Genomic DNA, 12,742 nt, shown 5'->3' on the forward strand with positions numbered 1-12,742 from the left:
ACATACAGCCTAAAAGTTTCTCCCTCTCCCTCCCTCCCTCCTCCCCCCTCTCTCCCCCTCTGTGTATGCATCAAGCCACTGAACCAGTGCTGTCTGAAGACCTTTCTGCAGTCATGCAGCCAGCAAAATGTCATGGACAGCTGTTCCCAAAGTGATACCTATTAATCTATTCGCATTTGCATGTTTTGGAACTGCTAGGTGGGCAGGAGCTTGGGCAAGATCACCTAATCAGGTTTCAAACATGGGCTGCTGGTTTTCCAGTGACAAGCTTAGCATCTTAACTGCTGAGACACCATGTCACCTCTTTATATTTATATATCTTTATATTTATATCCGTCTATCCGTCTATCCGTCTATCTATCTATCTATCTATCTATCTATCTATCTATCTATCTATCTATCTATCTATCTATCTATCTATCTATCTATCTATCTATCTATCTATCTATCTATCTATCTATCATCTATCTATCTATCTATCTATCTATCTATCTATCTATCTATCTATCTATCATCTATCATCTATCTATCTAATCACCCAGAACAGTGTGTGTGTGTGTGTGTGTGTGTGTGTGGTGTATTTTGTTCTGAATGTTTATTGTGTTTTGATTTTTAGTTCCTTATTTTTATGCTTCAACAAATTGCCCAATTGCTTTGTCAATTGAGTGGATATATATATATAGAGAGAGAGACTAGTGAGAAGGCATGGAAGAGTTCCAAGTGAAATACAACATCATCTGCATCCAGAATAAAAATCCATGAATGAGCAGGGTGATTTAACTATAAATTGAATCAACTTAGCTAGTCAAAAAAGAAAGTGCAGAAGGAAACCAGAAATGAGATTGTTTAGGAAAGAATTGAGATAAAGTCTTATACTGCAAACAAAATTTTGGGCTATGGCTCTTGAAACACAGTAATAAATATTCTAAGCATTGAAAATCCCTTTGCATATCATAATTTTCCACTTAGTGGATTTTGTGATTTCCTAAGTACGATTAGCTAAGTGTGAAAACTGGCTACTCTCCTTCCAGAGAATAAATTATTCATTACAGACCTGGATGCAAACACTAACCTATATAATAATTTGATTCTATGTTTGCACACTGTCAACAGAATCATCTTTGTCTCTTATTCTGTGGAAAACCTGAGGTTACTTTTAATCAGATCCTGATATTGTGGAAATATCCCCATCGCTCCATTTCAATGAGATTAACTACAACTTCCTGCTGATGAATACACCCTCCCCCAAAGAGAATTGTATTAATGAAAGCTGCTTTTTGAACATGTGGAATAGCTAGAAAGTCTGTGTAACCACCTATGTGCCTGGAAAATATTTGTGCATCAATGACATTAATAATGCAGATCACACTTTTACTGTAGATGGTAATTTGCAATGCTTCTTAGACTTCAGCAGTCTAATGGGGCTCATGATTAATCTCTTTTTTTTTCCCCAGCTTGAGAAATGGAGCCAGCTATCGTGAAAGTCTGGATACTCTCATGTTTGTGTTCACGTATGAACCCACAGCTATAAAGAATGGAATTCTTTATTGGCCAAGTGTGATTGGACACACCAAGAATTTGTGCATAAGCTCACAGTGTGCATATAAACAGCAAGCCATGGGTTACAGATCATAATCAAGTGGTGGGCGCACAGTAATTTGCTGCTTTATGGTGAATCTTCCTACATTTCAGAACCCAAACTCATACATTTCCAGGCCAGCCTGCAGGTATACACGCAGGAGGTGGTGGTGGTGGGGGGTATATGTACACAGATACACACGTACAGTATGTTTTCTACAATCCCTTTGGAGGAACACTGGCTTCAAATGAGCTTTTGAAGCCACTTTTTCTTCTCTCCTGGCAGAAGGGCAGCTTAAAGACGGCGGCGTGTGGCTTTAAGGAAGCCAGGGAAATAAGAAATGAGGCTCACGTTTTATAGGTGACATCACTAGGTTTGGGCTCGATATTCGGTATTCTCCGGCTGGTCGCTTTCCAGCCAAGGCTGCGGGAGGCGCGTTGGGAGGAGACAAGCTTCCCAGGTGGGCAGCAGAGACCTGGCCTCCCTTCCCTTCTCCGCCCGATTAAACCCGAGCTTTTAAAACGGCCGCCACCCTCGCGATGCTTTTCCCGAGGCGGCCGAGCTGTCTCCGCCGCCTCCAGCTGCCCCCGCTCTCCGGGCGACGCGGCTGAGCGAGCCCCCTCCCCCCCCTTTAGAGACCCGCGGGAGGGCTGGGGAAAAAAAGGATGCATGGAGGAAAAGCTCCAGCCCAGCAAACGGTCGGAAGCGTCCGAGGAGCGCGTCTCATCGCCGGCAGCGCCTAAGGCAGCGCCTAAGGTCAGGCCTCGGGGAAGGGCAACGCTGCGGAGCTTCGGCCCGGGACCCCCGCGCTTCGCAGCCGCCGCCGCCACAATCGCATTCCCGGCCCGCTTCTCTCCTTCCTCCGGGACGCTCGGCGCCGGAGGCTCTCCGCCTCCCTTCCCTTTTTAGCGCGTAAAAGGCCCGCTTGGCCACCGCCGGAGGAGGAGCGCGCCGATAAAGAGCAAACATGCCCCAGCGGCCCGTGAGTGTGTGTTTGTGTGTGTGTCTACGTAGCTCTGCAAACCGGGGCTCCTAGCCTGGGCAGCTCGGGCTCCTCAGAAAGCTACAGGGCGCGAGCCCGGTGTGCATGCATAGATCCATTACATCCTCATCATCCTCATCCTCATCATCCTCAAGGAGGGGGCCGGCAGGGCGATTTTGCCGGAGAGGAGGAGGAGGAGGAGGGGAAGGGGAAGCAGGCGCGCACCGAACACAAAAGATTCCGGGGCTGGGTCTCGCAGAAGGAAGCGGCGCTCTCCACGCAGCTCTTCCCCCAGCCCGCCGGGGTGGGCTGCTGCTCGCCCCCCAGCCACTTGCCGCCTGCTCCTCCTGGAGAGGCTGTGGCAAGCGGGGCTGCGTCTTTCCGGCTCCCGACGCCCTGAGAAGCCAGCCACTTCACCTGTCATCCGGGGGCTACTCCTTCTTGGCGTCGCCTTCCTCCCTGGCGAAGAGGCGAAGTCAAGCCTCCGGGGCGCCTTGAACTGGTCCAGGCAGAGTGGCGGCGGCGGCGGCGGTAGGGACCCGGGAAGGCAACCAAGATGTCCCTGCGTTGCTGCAAAGGCTCGGGGCTCGGCGGGCGAGAAGCCTGCGGACCGAGTGGATCCCCGCGTTAGGGTCGTGGGCAGGAGGGAGGTAGGAAGGGGTGTTGGTGTGGGTGTGTTCCTGAGCCTCTCATTGCGGTCGACCCTTGGCGCCCCCCCCACCTTTGCTTCCTCCGGCATCCTGGCAAGCGAGCCATCATTACCAACCATTATCGGGATTCTTGCAAAAATAATATTTCGGATCGAAGAGAGAGAGAGAGAGAGAGAAAGGGGGTGGGAACAGACGGTCACCTTTCCCACCGCATCGTCTTCCAAGGACTGGAGCTTAGCCGTTGGCTGCGTGGGGGTTTTAAAGGCCTTTCTTTAATGTGCTGGTTGGACCTTGATTTCCAAGCCCTTGTCCTCCTGGAACGTGAGTCTCCTTAAACGCTTGGCCAAGAAAGAGAGAGCCTTTGCTGGTTCTGGTGGTTCCAAACGTGGAAAATTGGAAGAATCCACACAAATGGACTGATCCAAATGCTCAGCCACGGAGAGGGCATACTTCTTCATCACTTACCCTTGCCTTGTTGGGCACCTTGTTGATTGAAGTGGAGCCTTTTCTTTGCCCCACCCTTGACAAACCCTCTTACTCCAGGAGTGAATGAACAACCAAGGTTGTTTATTTCTGGACCAAAGTCTCCCCTTCTCCCCTCCAATCTGTGACTGATGACTTTGCCTTCACTTCTGTGTAATTGCTGATAGCAGTTGGTGCCCTCTGATACCTGCCCTGGAGCTGGGCTTTCTCTGTAAGTGAAGATGCCCATGGTGTTTCTTTGAAGCTAAGGCATGGCTGCTGGAAGATTGCTGCTTTATGCTGGCCTTTCTTTAGCTTTGTGTGCTCTGGGCATGCTAGCCGTGGCCATCTGCTCGGACCATTGGTATGAAACGGATGCCAGGAAACATCGGGAACGATGCAAAACCTTCACCACGCGGCGGAACGACCCTGGCTTCATTTATAATTCGAACAATAACCTGCCCCTCCGGGCCAGTAGGTCAAAGCTGGACCATTGGGAAGGGAAACTTCTCTTGGCAAGAAACAAGAGGCAACTCTTTGCCATGAGTGCTGTTGATGAGTGCAACAGGCAATATAATTCTACCAACATGGGACTTTGGAGGAAGTGCCATCGGCTGGGATTTGACCAAGATGTGGAGGAACTCATTGCTAAAGGTAGGAGCTTCCTTTTAAAACTTACTTGGTTGAGCTACTTCCTAGGATCATGGGATGCTCTTAAATGCGTTGCCTTGGAAGTAACTCCTGTTGAATGCAGCGGGCCAATGAATTCCAATTAAATAGCTACGGTGAAGCCAAAGAAAAGCTACTGTTTCAACCTTCCCCCCAACCTGGTGCCCTTCAGAAGGTTTGAACATCAGCTACTGTCACCCTTAGTCAAGATGGAAGAAGCTAGGTAGACATTATAGGAAGGGAAAGCCATTTCCTGTGCTGGGTGACAGGCTATAGCTCTGCTTCAAGAAGGCTATAGTGCCTAAAACCCATTTACCAGATTATCCCATAGGCTTGATAATCATGGGTGAGATAGTTCTGTTTTACAGAATCCAGAAATGCGAAGTGCTGCGAATGCCATGTCGGTTTTATCAGGTTATCCAGTACTATGGTATGATGAGCTGTTTTAAAAGCCAAAGTAGAGCAGAAAGTTCACAGAATCCAATATCACTTATCAGAAGGCTAGATTGTTTCTAAGTTAAGATTCATAGCTCTTTTATAAAAAATAATAAAAAAGGAGAAATGGAAGAGAGTGAGTTTAGTGGTTACAGGTTATTTAAAAATGGACTCTGAATTTCCATTGGAAGGAATAATATGAATGCATTAATGAAACTCTGAGATGGCATCATTTCATCCCCCTCCCAAAGAGTCATTATCTTGATCAAAAGCAGCCATGTATTATTCTTTCTTTTTTTTTTTTCCTGTAAAGTGTTTGGCTAAAAATGATGGCCAGCATATTTGTCTGTGTTATTTCTTTTTTTCTTTTTTAGAACAGGCAAAGTATAGACAATTCTTAATTATGCTGGATAAATTATCTGGATGAAAGTTGCAGACAGATTGTTTCTGAAATGATTCCTTGTTGCATTTTAATTTTTATTGCTGTGCTACAGAAAAATACTCTCCAGCCAAATGTATTAAAAGGATCACTTTGTAGGGGTTCTGTTAGAAACCTTAAGCAGTTACATTACTCTTTATTTTTGTCCCCCCCCCCCCCAATTTTTAATTTCTTATTCAGTATAGATTCCAAACACACTTATGTGGATACCCTGTTTCTCCAACAATACGGCCTCCCCCAATAGGAAGTCCCAGCATGTTTTATAGGCATGAAATGAAATTAAGCCCCTCCCCCCAAATTAAGGCCTATATTAAAACATGCGAAATGGGGGGGGAATGGTGGGGGGGCTTGCTGTTAGGAAGTACTTTTGTTGCACACCCGGATATGGTGCTACCTGCGTTGACCCCGATATGAAGTGCCCCACCAATGCCGAGGTCAACATCCAAGCCGTCGCTGCCCGCCCGCCCGAAGATGCAAGGGGGGGAATTAAGTCACCCCTGAAAAGACAGCCTAGCCATTTTTTCGGGGCTCAAAAAAAAATAAGACCCGGCCTTATTATATGAGAAACACGGTATATGTAATTGGTTCAATTTATTTTACACAAGGATTTCAAAAGCTGATGCGTGAGATTAAACATCCTTACCCAAAAAAAAAAAAAAAAAAAGCAATCCAACAGAAGCGTGTTGCCTTTTCATTAGGAGTTCAGATACAACCTTGAGGTTTAATAGCCAGGAGGTGTGATGGACTAGCAGCTGTTTGGTGACTTCATGAAATGTATTCTTGGCTCTGTTCCATTTTGTAATGGGCGGCTGTCCATAATCAAAAGCTGTTGTCACAGTTGGCACCGTGGCTGACTGGCTCAGCAGGGAAATCAAGGATTCTTCCAGGTCAGACCCTGAGTTTATTGCAGTATCACCAAAAGGAGCTGTGGGGATATATCTTGGGTTAATCTCTTCTTTGACAAAGTAAATAATGTAGGTTACAGTAGTCTGATGCTTTTAAACCATGGCTTAAATATTGACGGAAGCTGTGCAATTCATATCAGTGGGGGAAAATGAGAATTTCAACTCAATGATATATTTCTTAGGTAGCTTCATGTAAACCACCATTTACCTGACTCAATTGCCCATTTGCAAACCCAAATTATAAGGAGGCATGGTCATGAAGATGGAATAATAAAACCTGATTACACATCATAGCACTAGAGCAGGGGTGTCAAACTCATGACGACACACCATGTGACATATCACAACTTCCCCGCTCCTTCACTAAAACAAGGGTGGGCGTGGTCAGTGCATGATGCATCTGGCCCACAGGCCACAAGTTTAACACCCCTGGGCTAGAGTGAAACAAGGAAAATCTAGATACTGAATTGGAAAGGCTTGAAATGATGAATAGCTAAAGCCAGTTTTATGAATCCCTTTTTCCCTTGAAGTTGCTACTTACCAATTACACACTACTTCTAATTTGGTGAGTACGTTGTTGTTTATATTGGATTATAGTTGTTGAATCTTATCTGGATAATTTAATGGGGGATCCTTGGTGCTCTCTGACCTTGGTTGTTTGCGTGGAGACGTTTCATTACAATACTATGTAATACCTTCAGTCAGATGTCTGCAAGCAAACAACCAAGCTTAGATAGCACAGTTCAGCCATGAGCTATAGTACTGTCTCATTGGATAAGTTAATATTAATTGTTAAGAAATGGAAGTTGAAAAATAGTACATTGCCCAAGACCACTATAGCCTAGTTAATGGGGAGATATATATTGTATAGATCAGTGGTAGTCAACCTGGTTGCTACCGCCCACTCGTGGGTCTTCCAGCTTTCATGGTGGGCAGTAGGGGTTTTGTCCCCAACTTTATAAATCACCATCACTGTGGAACCGGTGGGCAGTTAGAGAAAATTTTACTACTAACAGAGATACAAAAGTGGGCGGTAGGTATAAAAAGGTTGACTACCCCTGGTATAGATAGAGGCTAGATTTAGATTCAACATTTTTAAGGCTTTAATGGAGAAACCATTGACAAGATTCATACTCAGTTATACTATTTATTATCTGTTGAACCAAGCATAAAATGAATTTAGGGACAACTTCTTTAAAATCTCCTGCATGGATATCAGGTGGCTTTACTGACTTCTCACCTTGTGTGGTTGAAGAACGCAATAGTAGGAAATCCATAATTTATGGAAATGGGGAAAATTCTTTGTAAAGTGTATGTTCAGGGATGGTATTTTTTCACTATCCCAATATGCATAGTTTCATTCCACTTTCATTTTCCACTGTGGTTTCAGTTTCACTATCTCGGTATGTCATCCTTTGGTTCCACTTAATAAATTTCAAGGATCCAATAAAAAAAGCAAACCACACCTAGATTAGGTACCACAGATGCCCAAAGGGTACTAAAGGAACCCAACTAAGAAAATATACTGTTTTAGTTTAGAAAGCTGGCAGGAGAAATGTTTTTGCTATAATTGGTTTCATTTTGGAAAAAAATAATACAGATACAAAAGCAGTTTTGTACTGTAAATCAGTAGAAGCTAATTTATGTCATTTTGTATAAAACTACTGTAACTATAGGAAAGGGGAAAAATTAATAGTGCCACTAAATTTTCCTAATTGGGGGAAATTCTAATATTCTACGAAGTATTTTGTGTTTATTTATTGTGGTAGGATAATCAGAATATGATATTTAACATACTATGTTACTTTCCCAGCACTTTTGAGAGACAGCAGGTAGTAACTCCTCATACATGCCAATTCATAAATACTTTTCTCCATTGCAAATAGTTATTACATCTACTGTAGTCTTGAAATGATTGCTGTAACAAGATAAAAAAAAACTTACTCACTTTGCTTTGAATTTGAAATCATTATTGACTGAACTTTGGGTATATGTTCCATTTCAAGCTAGTTATTTGAATTTAGTATGAGTTCTTAATGGGATAACAAGTAGCAGCAGGGGTTTGGCTGATCACCATTATATTTCATCTTTGTCAATCTTTTATACTTGAGCTGCATAGAGTAAATAGATTTAAAAGGTGAATAATATATCTGAGAGGGAGAATTGTTAGCTACAGATTGGGGGAGTACAGTTTCCCAGTGCAGGAATGGCAAGAATGTAAACAGGCAATTGTCACAGAACTGACTGTGAAAAACATAAAACAAATATTCCATTATTCTGTGGGAAATATGGGAAGAAAAGGTGTAGAATTAAATTCAAGAGGATATAAATAAAAGGTAAAGGTTCCCTTCGCACATATGTGCTAGTTGTTTCCGGCTCTAGGGGGCAGTGCTCATCTCTGTTACAAAGCTGAAGAGCCAATGCTGTCTGAAGATGTCTCCGTGGTCATTGGCCGGCATGACTAAACGCCGAAGGGACATGGAACACTGTTACTTTCCCATCAAAGTGGTCCCTATTTTTCTACTTACATTTTTACATGCTTTCGAACTGTTAGTTTGGCAGAAGCTAGGACAAGTAATGGGAGCTCGCTCCATTATGCGGTGCTAGAGATTCAAACTGCCGAACTGCTGACCTTTCTGATCGACAAGCTCAGGGTCTTAGCCATTGAGCCACTGCATCCGAGGATATAAGTAGGCCTAGCTTTATGTTAGATGCAATGAATTGTTGAAAAAAAACAACAACCCCACTTCTATTCAGATGTCATAATAAATATTCAGTTTAGACTTTGCCATATCATGTACTGAGAGGCTTTAGCCAAGTTCTTGGCCTAACATCTTAAAAGAGACAAAAAGAAGACAATTCTTTAAGAAGCCATTACTGAATCCCAAATGATCCAACAGATATTTTCATGTCCTACTTAGATCTAAAGCAGTCTTGTCTACATTAAGGTTAATGGATGTGTCAAAGCCCCTGATTATTCTTTTGAGGTGCTTTGTCAATGAATTAAACAACCATTGTTAAGTAACGAATTTGGAACAACAATGCAGTTCAGGATAGGAAAGAGAGCAAGACAAAAATGTATTTGTGGCCAGACCTGTTTAATTCTTCTTCCTGCTTTCAAGATTCCTGGCAACTGCATGAACAAGTCCCTGCAGTTTTCTTGACAAGACTTCAGAAGTAGTTTGCCATTGCCTTTGTGATGGTTGGTGGGAAAGACCTTGGGAAACAAGGTGAACAGATGCAGCCTAGGGGATGGTCAGATCAGTGAGAGCTTATCTGCAACTGGATAGCAGGCAGGGTAAGAGCCTCTCTCTTGTTTTTGGGGGGCTATAAAGGAGACTTATGCTTTCAGTCTTGCAAGATTCTGTTAATGTAGTTTTACAACGAAATAGAATTATCTGGAATTAGTTGTGTTTCCTGTTTGGTCTACCTGGTAAGGGTGACAGCTGCCTTCTTCCTAGAGCTGAGAGTGTGTGACTGGCCCAAGGTCACGCAAATGGCTGAGGCAGTACTAGAACTCCCAGTTTCCCAATTTCTAGCCTAATGCCTTAACCACAAACTGGCTCTAGTCCCAAACGCGTTTTTCAAAAGGCAACTGGACTTTGTTTAACTGCCTCTGTTTAACTTCTCCCTGAGGTGCTTTTCAAAAGGCAACTGGACTTTCTTTTGTTTTTCCTTTCAAGAAAACAACAAAAGAAAGTCCAGTTGCCTTTTGAAAAGCCCCTCGGGGACAACCATGACCTGGATGATTGAGATGCTCCATAGACATACAACAGATATAAGAGTGGCCAGACTAGAAGAGATGAGAGGAATCAGAATGAGAGATGGAAACTCTTCACAATTTGAAATGTGCAGATAAATAGTGCTTTGTTAAGCAAGAGAAAGAAGCAGACGGTGGACTATGGGAAACTTAAAGAGAGTAGAAAGAGAAAGTATATGGATAGGGTCAAAATGGGGAATTTTTTTTGTGCTTTTTATATTCCACTTGAACATATAACAATGAAGAGAAGCCTATCACCTCTCTGGGGAATTCATTCCAATACTGAAGTGATATTATTGTTCAGAGGTTGCCCCTAACACCTTTCTGTAAATCAAACCCATTATTTTGTGTTCTGCCTTTTCAAATGACGCAGACAGAGAAGGTGTTGACCTTTTCTGTGGATCTTTTCGTGTTTTTGAAGGGTTCATCAGAATCACACTCAAGCTTCTCAAGGGTTTTCAGATTCTTGTAATAAGACTTTGCTTCCAGTCCCTGATTATCCCTGTTGCCTCTAGTCCAGGGCTGTCAAACTCAAGGCCTGCAGGCCAGATGTGGCCCATGGGGTACTTAATTCTGTGCCGCAGGGCAGCCGTGGAAACATCAAAGGACTGGCCCACAGTGCCTCTGCCAGCGAAAATGGAGCTTGGGAGGGTTTCAGGCCAAAGCCCCATTTTTGGCCTGGATGGCCTCCCGTGGTCCTCTGCCAGCAAAAAAGAGATCTGAGGGGGGCATGTGCACCCCCGGCCTCCATTTTCGCTGGCAGAGGGATATCAAAACAAACTAAAAGCAAAACAAAACAAAAGGAGAAATGTTTCCCCTTTTGCATTTGACCATCCAAGAAGGGACAGGAAAGGAGAAAGGGAAAAAGAAAAGACAAAGAAAAGAAGGGAAGATGGGAAGAGAGCAAGGAAGGAAAAAGAAGGAAAGAGGGGAAGGAAGAAGAAAGAAGAATGAAGAGTGAAAGAAAAAGAATAAAACGAAGGCAGGCAGGCAAGCAAGCAAGCAAGCAAGCAAGTCTTGCCTTAGCACATGGCTACCAGCAGACGGCAAGGGTTTTCTGGAGGACGAGGGTTTGGTGCTCTCCCTGGTCTCGCCTTCCTCTGCTGGAGACAATGGATCCCCCCAGACTCGCCCAGGGCACCACAGAGGCCCAGAAACAAGTGATGTCGAGCTGACCATGCCCGCCTCCCCCACCTCCCCAGGTCAAACACAACCCTGATGCGGCCCTCAATGAAATCAAGTTTGACATCTCTGCTCTAGTCTGTTCCAGTTTGTCTGACTATATCTCATACAGCTCATCTGTCTGGAATCTGCACTGTATATTGGACATGAATACAATTAATACAATTGAGCGAGTCCAGAAGTATTTCACGAGAAGAGTACTACACTCCTCTGCTCACAACAGAATACCCTACACCACCAGGCTTGAAATTTTGGGCTTGGACAATCTTGAACTATGCCGTCTACAGTTGGACTTAAGCGTAGTACACAAAATTATCTGTTACAATGTCCTGCCAGTCAATGACTACTTCAGCTTTAACCGCAACAATACAAGACCACACAACAGATACAAATTGAATGTTAACTTGATTTTATGGATATATCTATACATCAGTGGTTATAATTGCAGGAATTTGAACACTTGAAAATAAATAACTTGTTCCAAGTGATCTCTGACACATCCAGCTTGTTCCTCCTTGCTGGAGAGAATTCAGGGACTTTTGGTCTGAATAGATATTCAGAGTATTACCCCTGGATATCTTTTAAGAGGCACATTACTTTTGTTGTCAAATCATATCAACTAATTTGGAGTTCTTTTCATATATTTGATCTTTACAACTGAACAGTCTGATTGCTCTTTCTTATGATGTTGCTTGGAGCTGCAGTTCTTGACACCCTGAATATGCCTCATGCCATCTCCTCAGTCTGACAGTTTTTGCAATCTTCTTTGGTATGTCTCTGTTATCTAATGCAGAAGGTTGTCATGTATGATAGCCTGTACATGTACATGAGGGAAGACATAGAAATTCAAGAGCACAGATAACAAATGTTAGAAATAGAGCACAGATAACAAGTGGACCTCACCCCATTCTTAAAAAGTCCTTAAAAGGGGGCATGTATAAGCATGTCAGCATGCCTTCCATCCCTGTCTTACTGTTCCCATTTATCTGTATTTAGTTCCTTTGTTCTTGTTTATGTTCATACTTATCTTGTTTATCATGTTTGACAAACAAACAAAATAAATAAAATAAATGAAACCTATGTGATGATGGGAGAGATGGGGGAGAGAGAGAAGGAGAGAGGAGAAAGATAATAAAGTAGATGGTTGTCTTTAATGAGAAGGGAGGTAGTTTAGATACACAATAAGTGCCATTGTTTATGGTAGATAGTGTTATCACCTGTAATTAGGCAGGTTAGAATTCCATTAGTAGACATGAATGTAGAGGTGTTGGCATTGACATAATAAGATAATCTCATAGTATTATCAGACAATATGTTCCAGTTGTAAATGTCATTGTATGACTTACATTTATTGCTATATAATTCCTATGTAACAGTTCTGGGGATATACTGTACAGTATAGTAAGACTCATAACTTGGTTTAGTTTTGGGTTTGTTTTTTTTTGTATTTGTTTGGCCAGGAGCTTAGTGATCACTCTTAGTGCATGCCAATAAAAGATACTTTCTTGTATTCATCTCTGAACCTTTTGATTCCTCAATTAAAGTGGGCATTTTTGCCACAACTGCAGACAAAATATTTATAATCACATACAGAGTTTCTTTTTGGACTTCATTCATCAGATGTTCTCCTTATTTGTGTTATAGCTAACAACCCCAAGAACATGATGTGGTTGAATGAG

The 12,742-nt window shown here is 43.1% G+C and overlaps 1 protein-coding gene across 1 annotated transcript in view; it reads left to right on the forward strand.

Annotated features, from left to right (window-relative positions):
- The first annotated feature begins 1,875 nt into the window (after positions 1-1,875).
- TMEM178B (transmembrane protein 178B) overlaps positions 1,876-12,742 on the forward strand; it is a 354,238-nt gene continuing 343,371 nt past the window's right edge. The window contains exon 1 of the mRNA XM_026693426.2: positions 1,876-4,327. Coding sequence (XP_026549211.1) covers positions 3,946-4,327 — 382 coding nt within the window. The 5' untranslated portion in view covers positions 1,876-3,945. The remainder of the gene's footprint in view (positions 4,328-12,742) is intronic.

The sequence above is a fragment of the Notechis scutatus genome, chromosome 6 (genome assembly GCF_049901735.1).
Source record: "Notechis scutatus isolate UNSWTSFEM ecotype Mainland chromosome 6, rNotScu1.2, whole genome shotgun sequence".
NCBI classification, from domain to species: Eukaryota; Metazoa; Chordata; class Lepidosauria; order Squamata; family Elapidae; genus Notechis; species Notechis scutatus.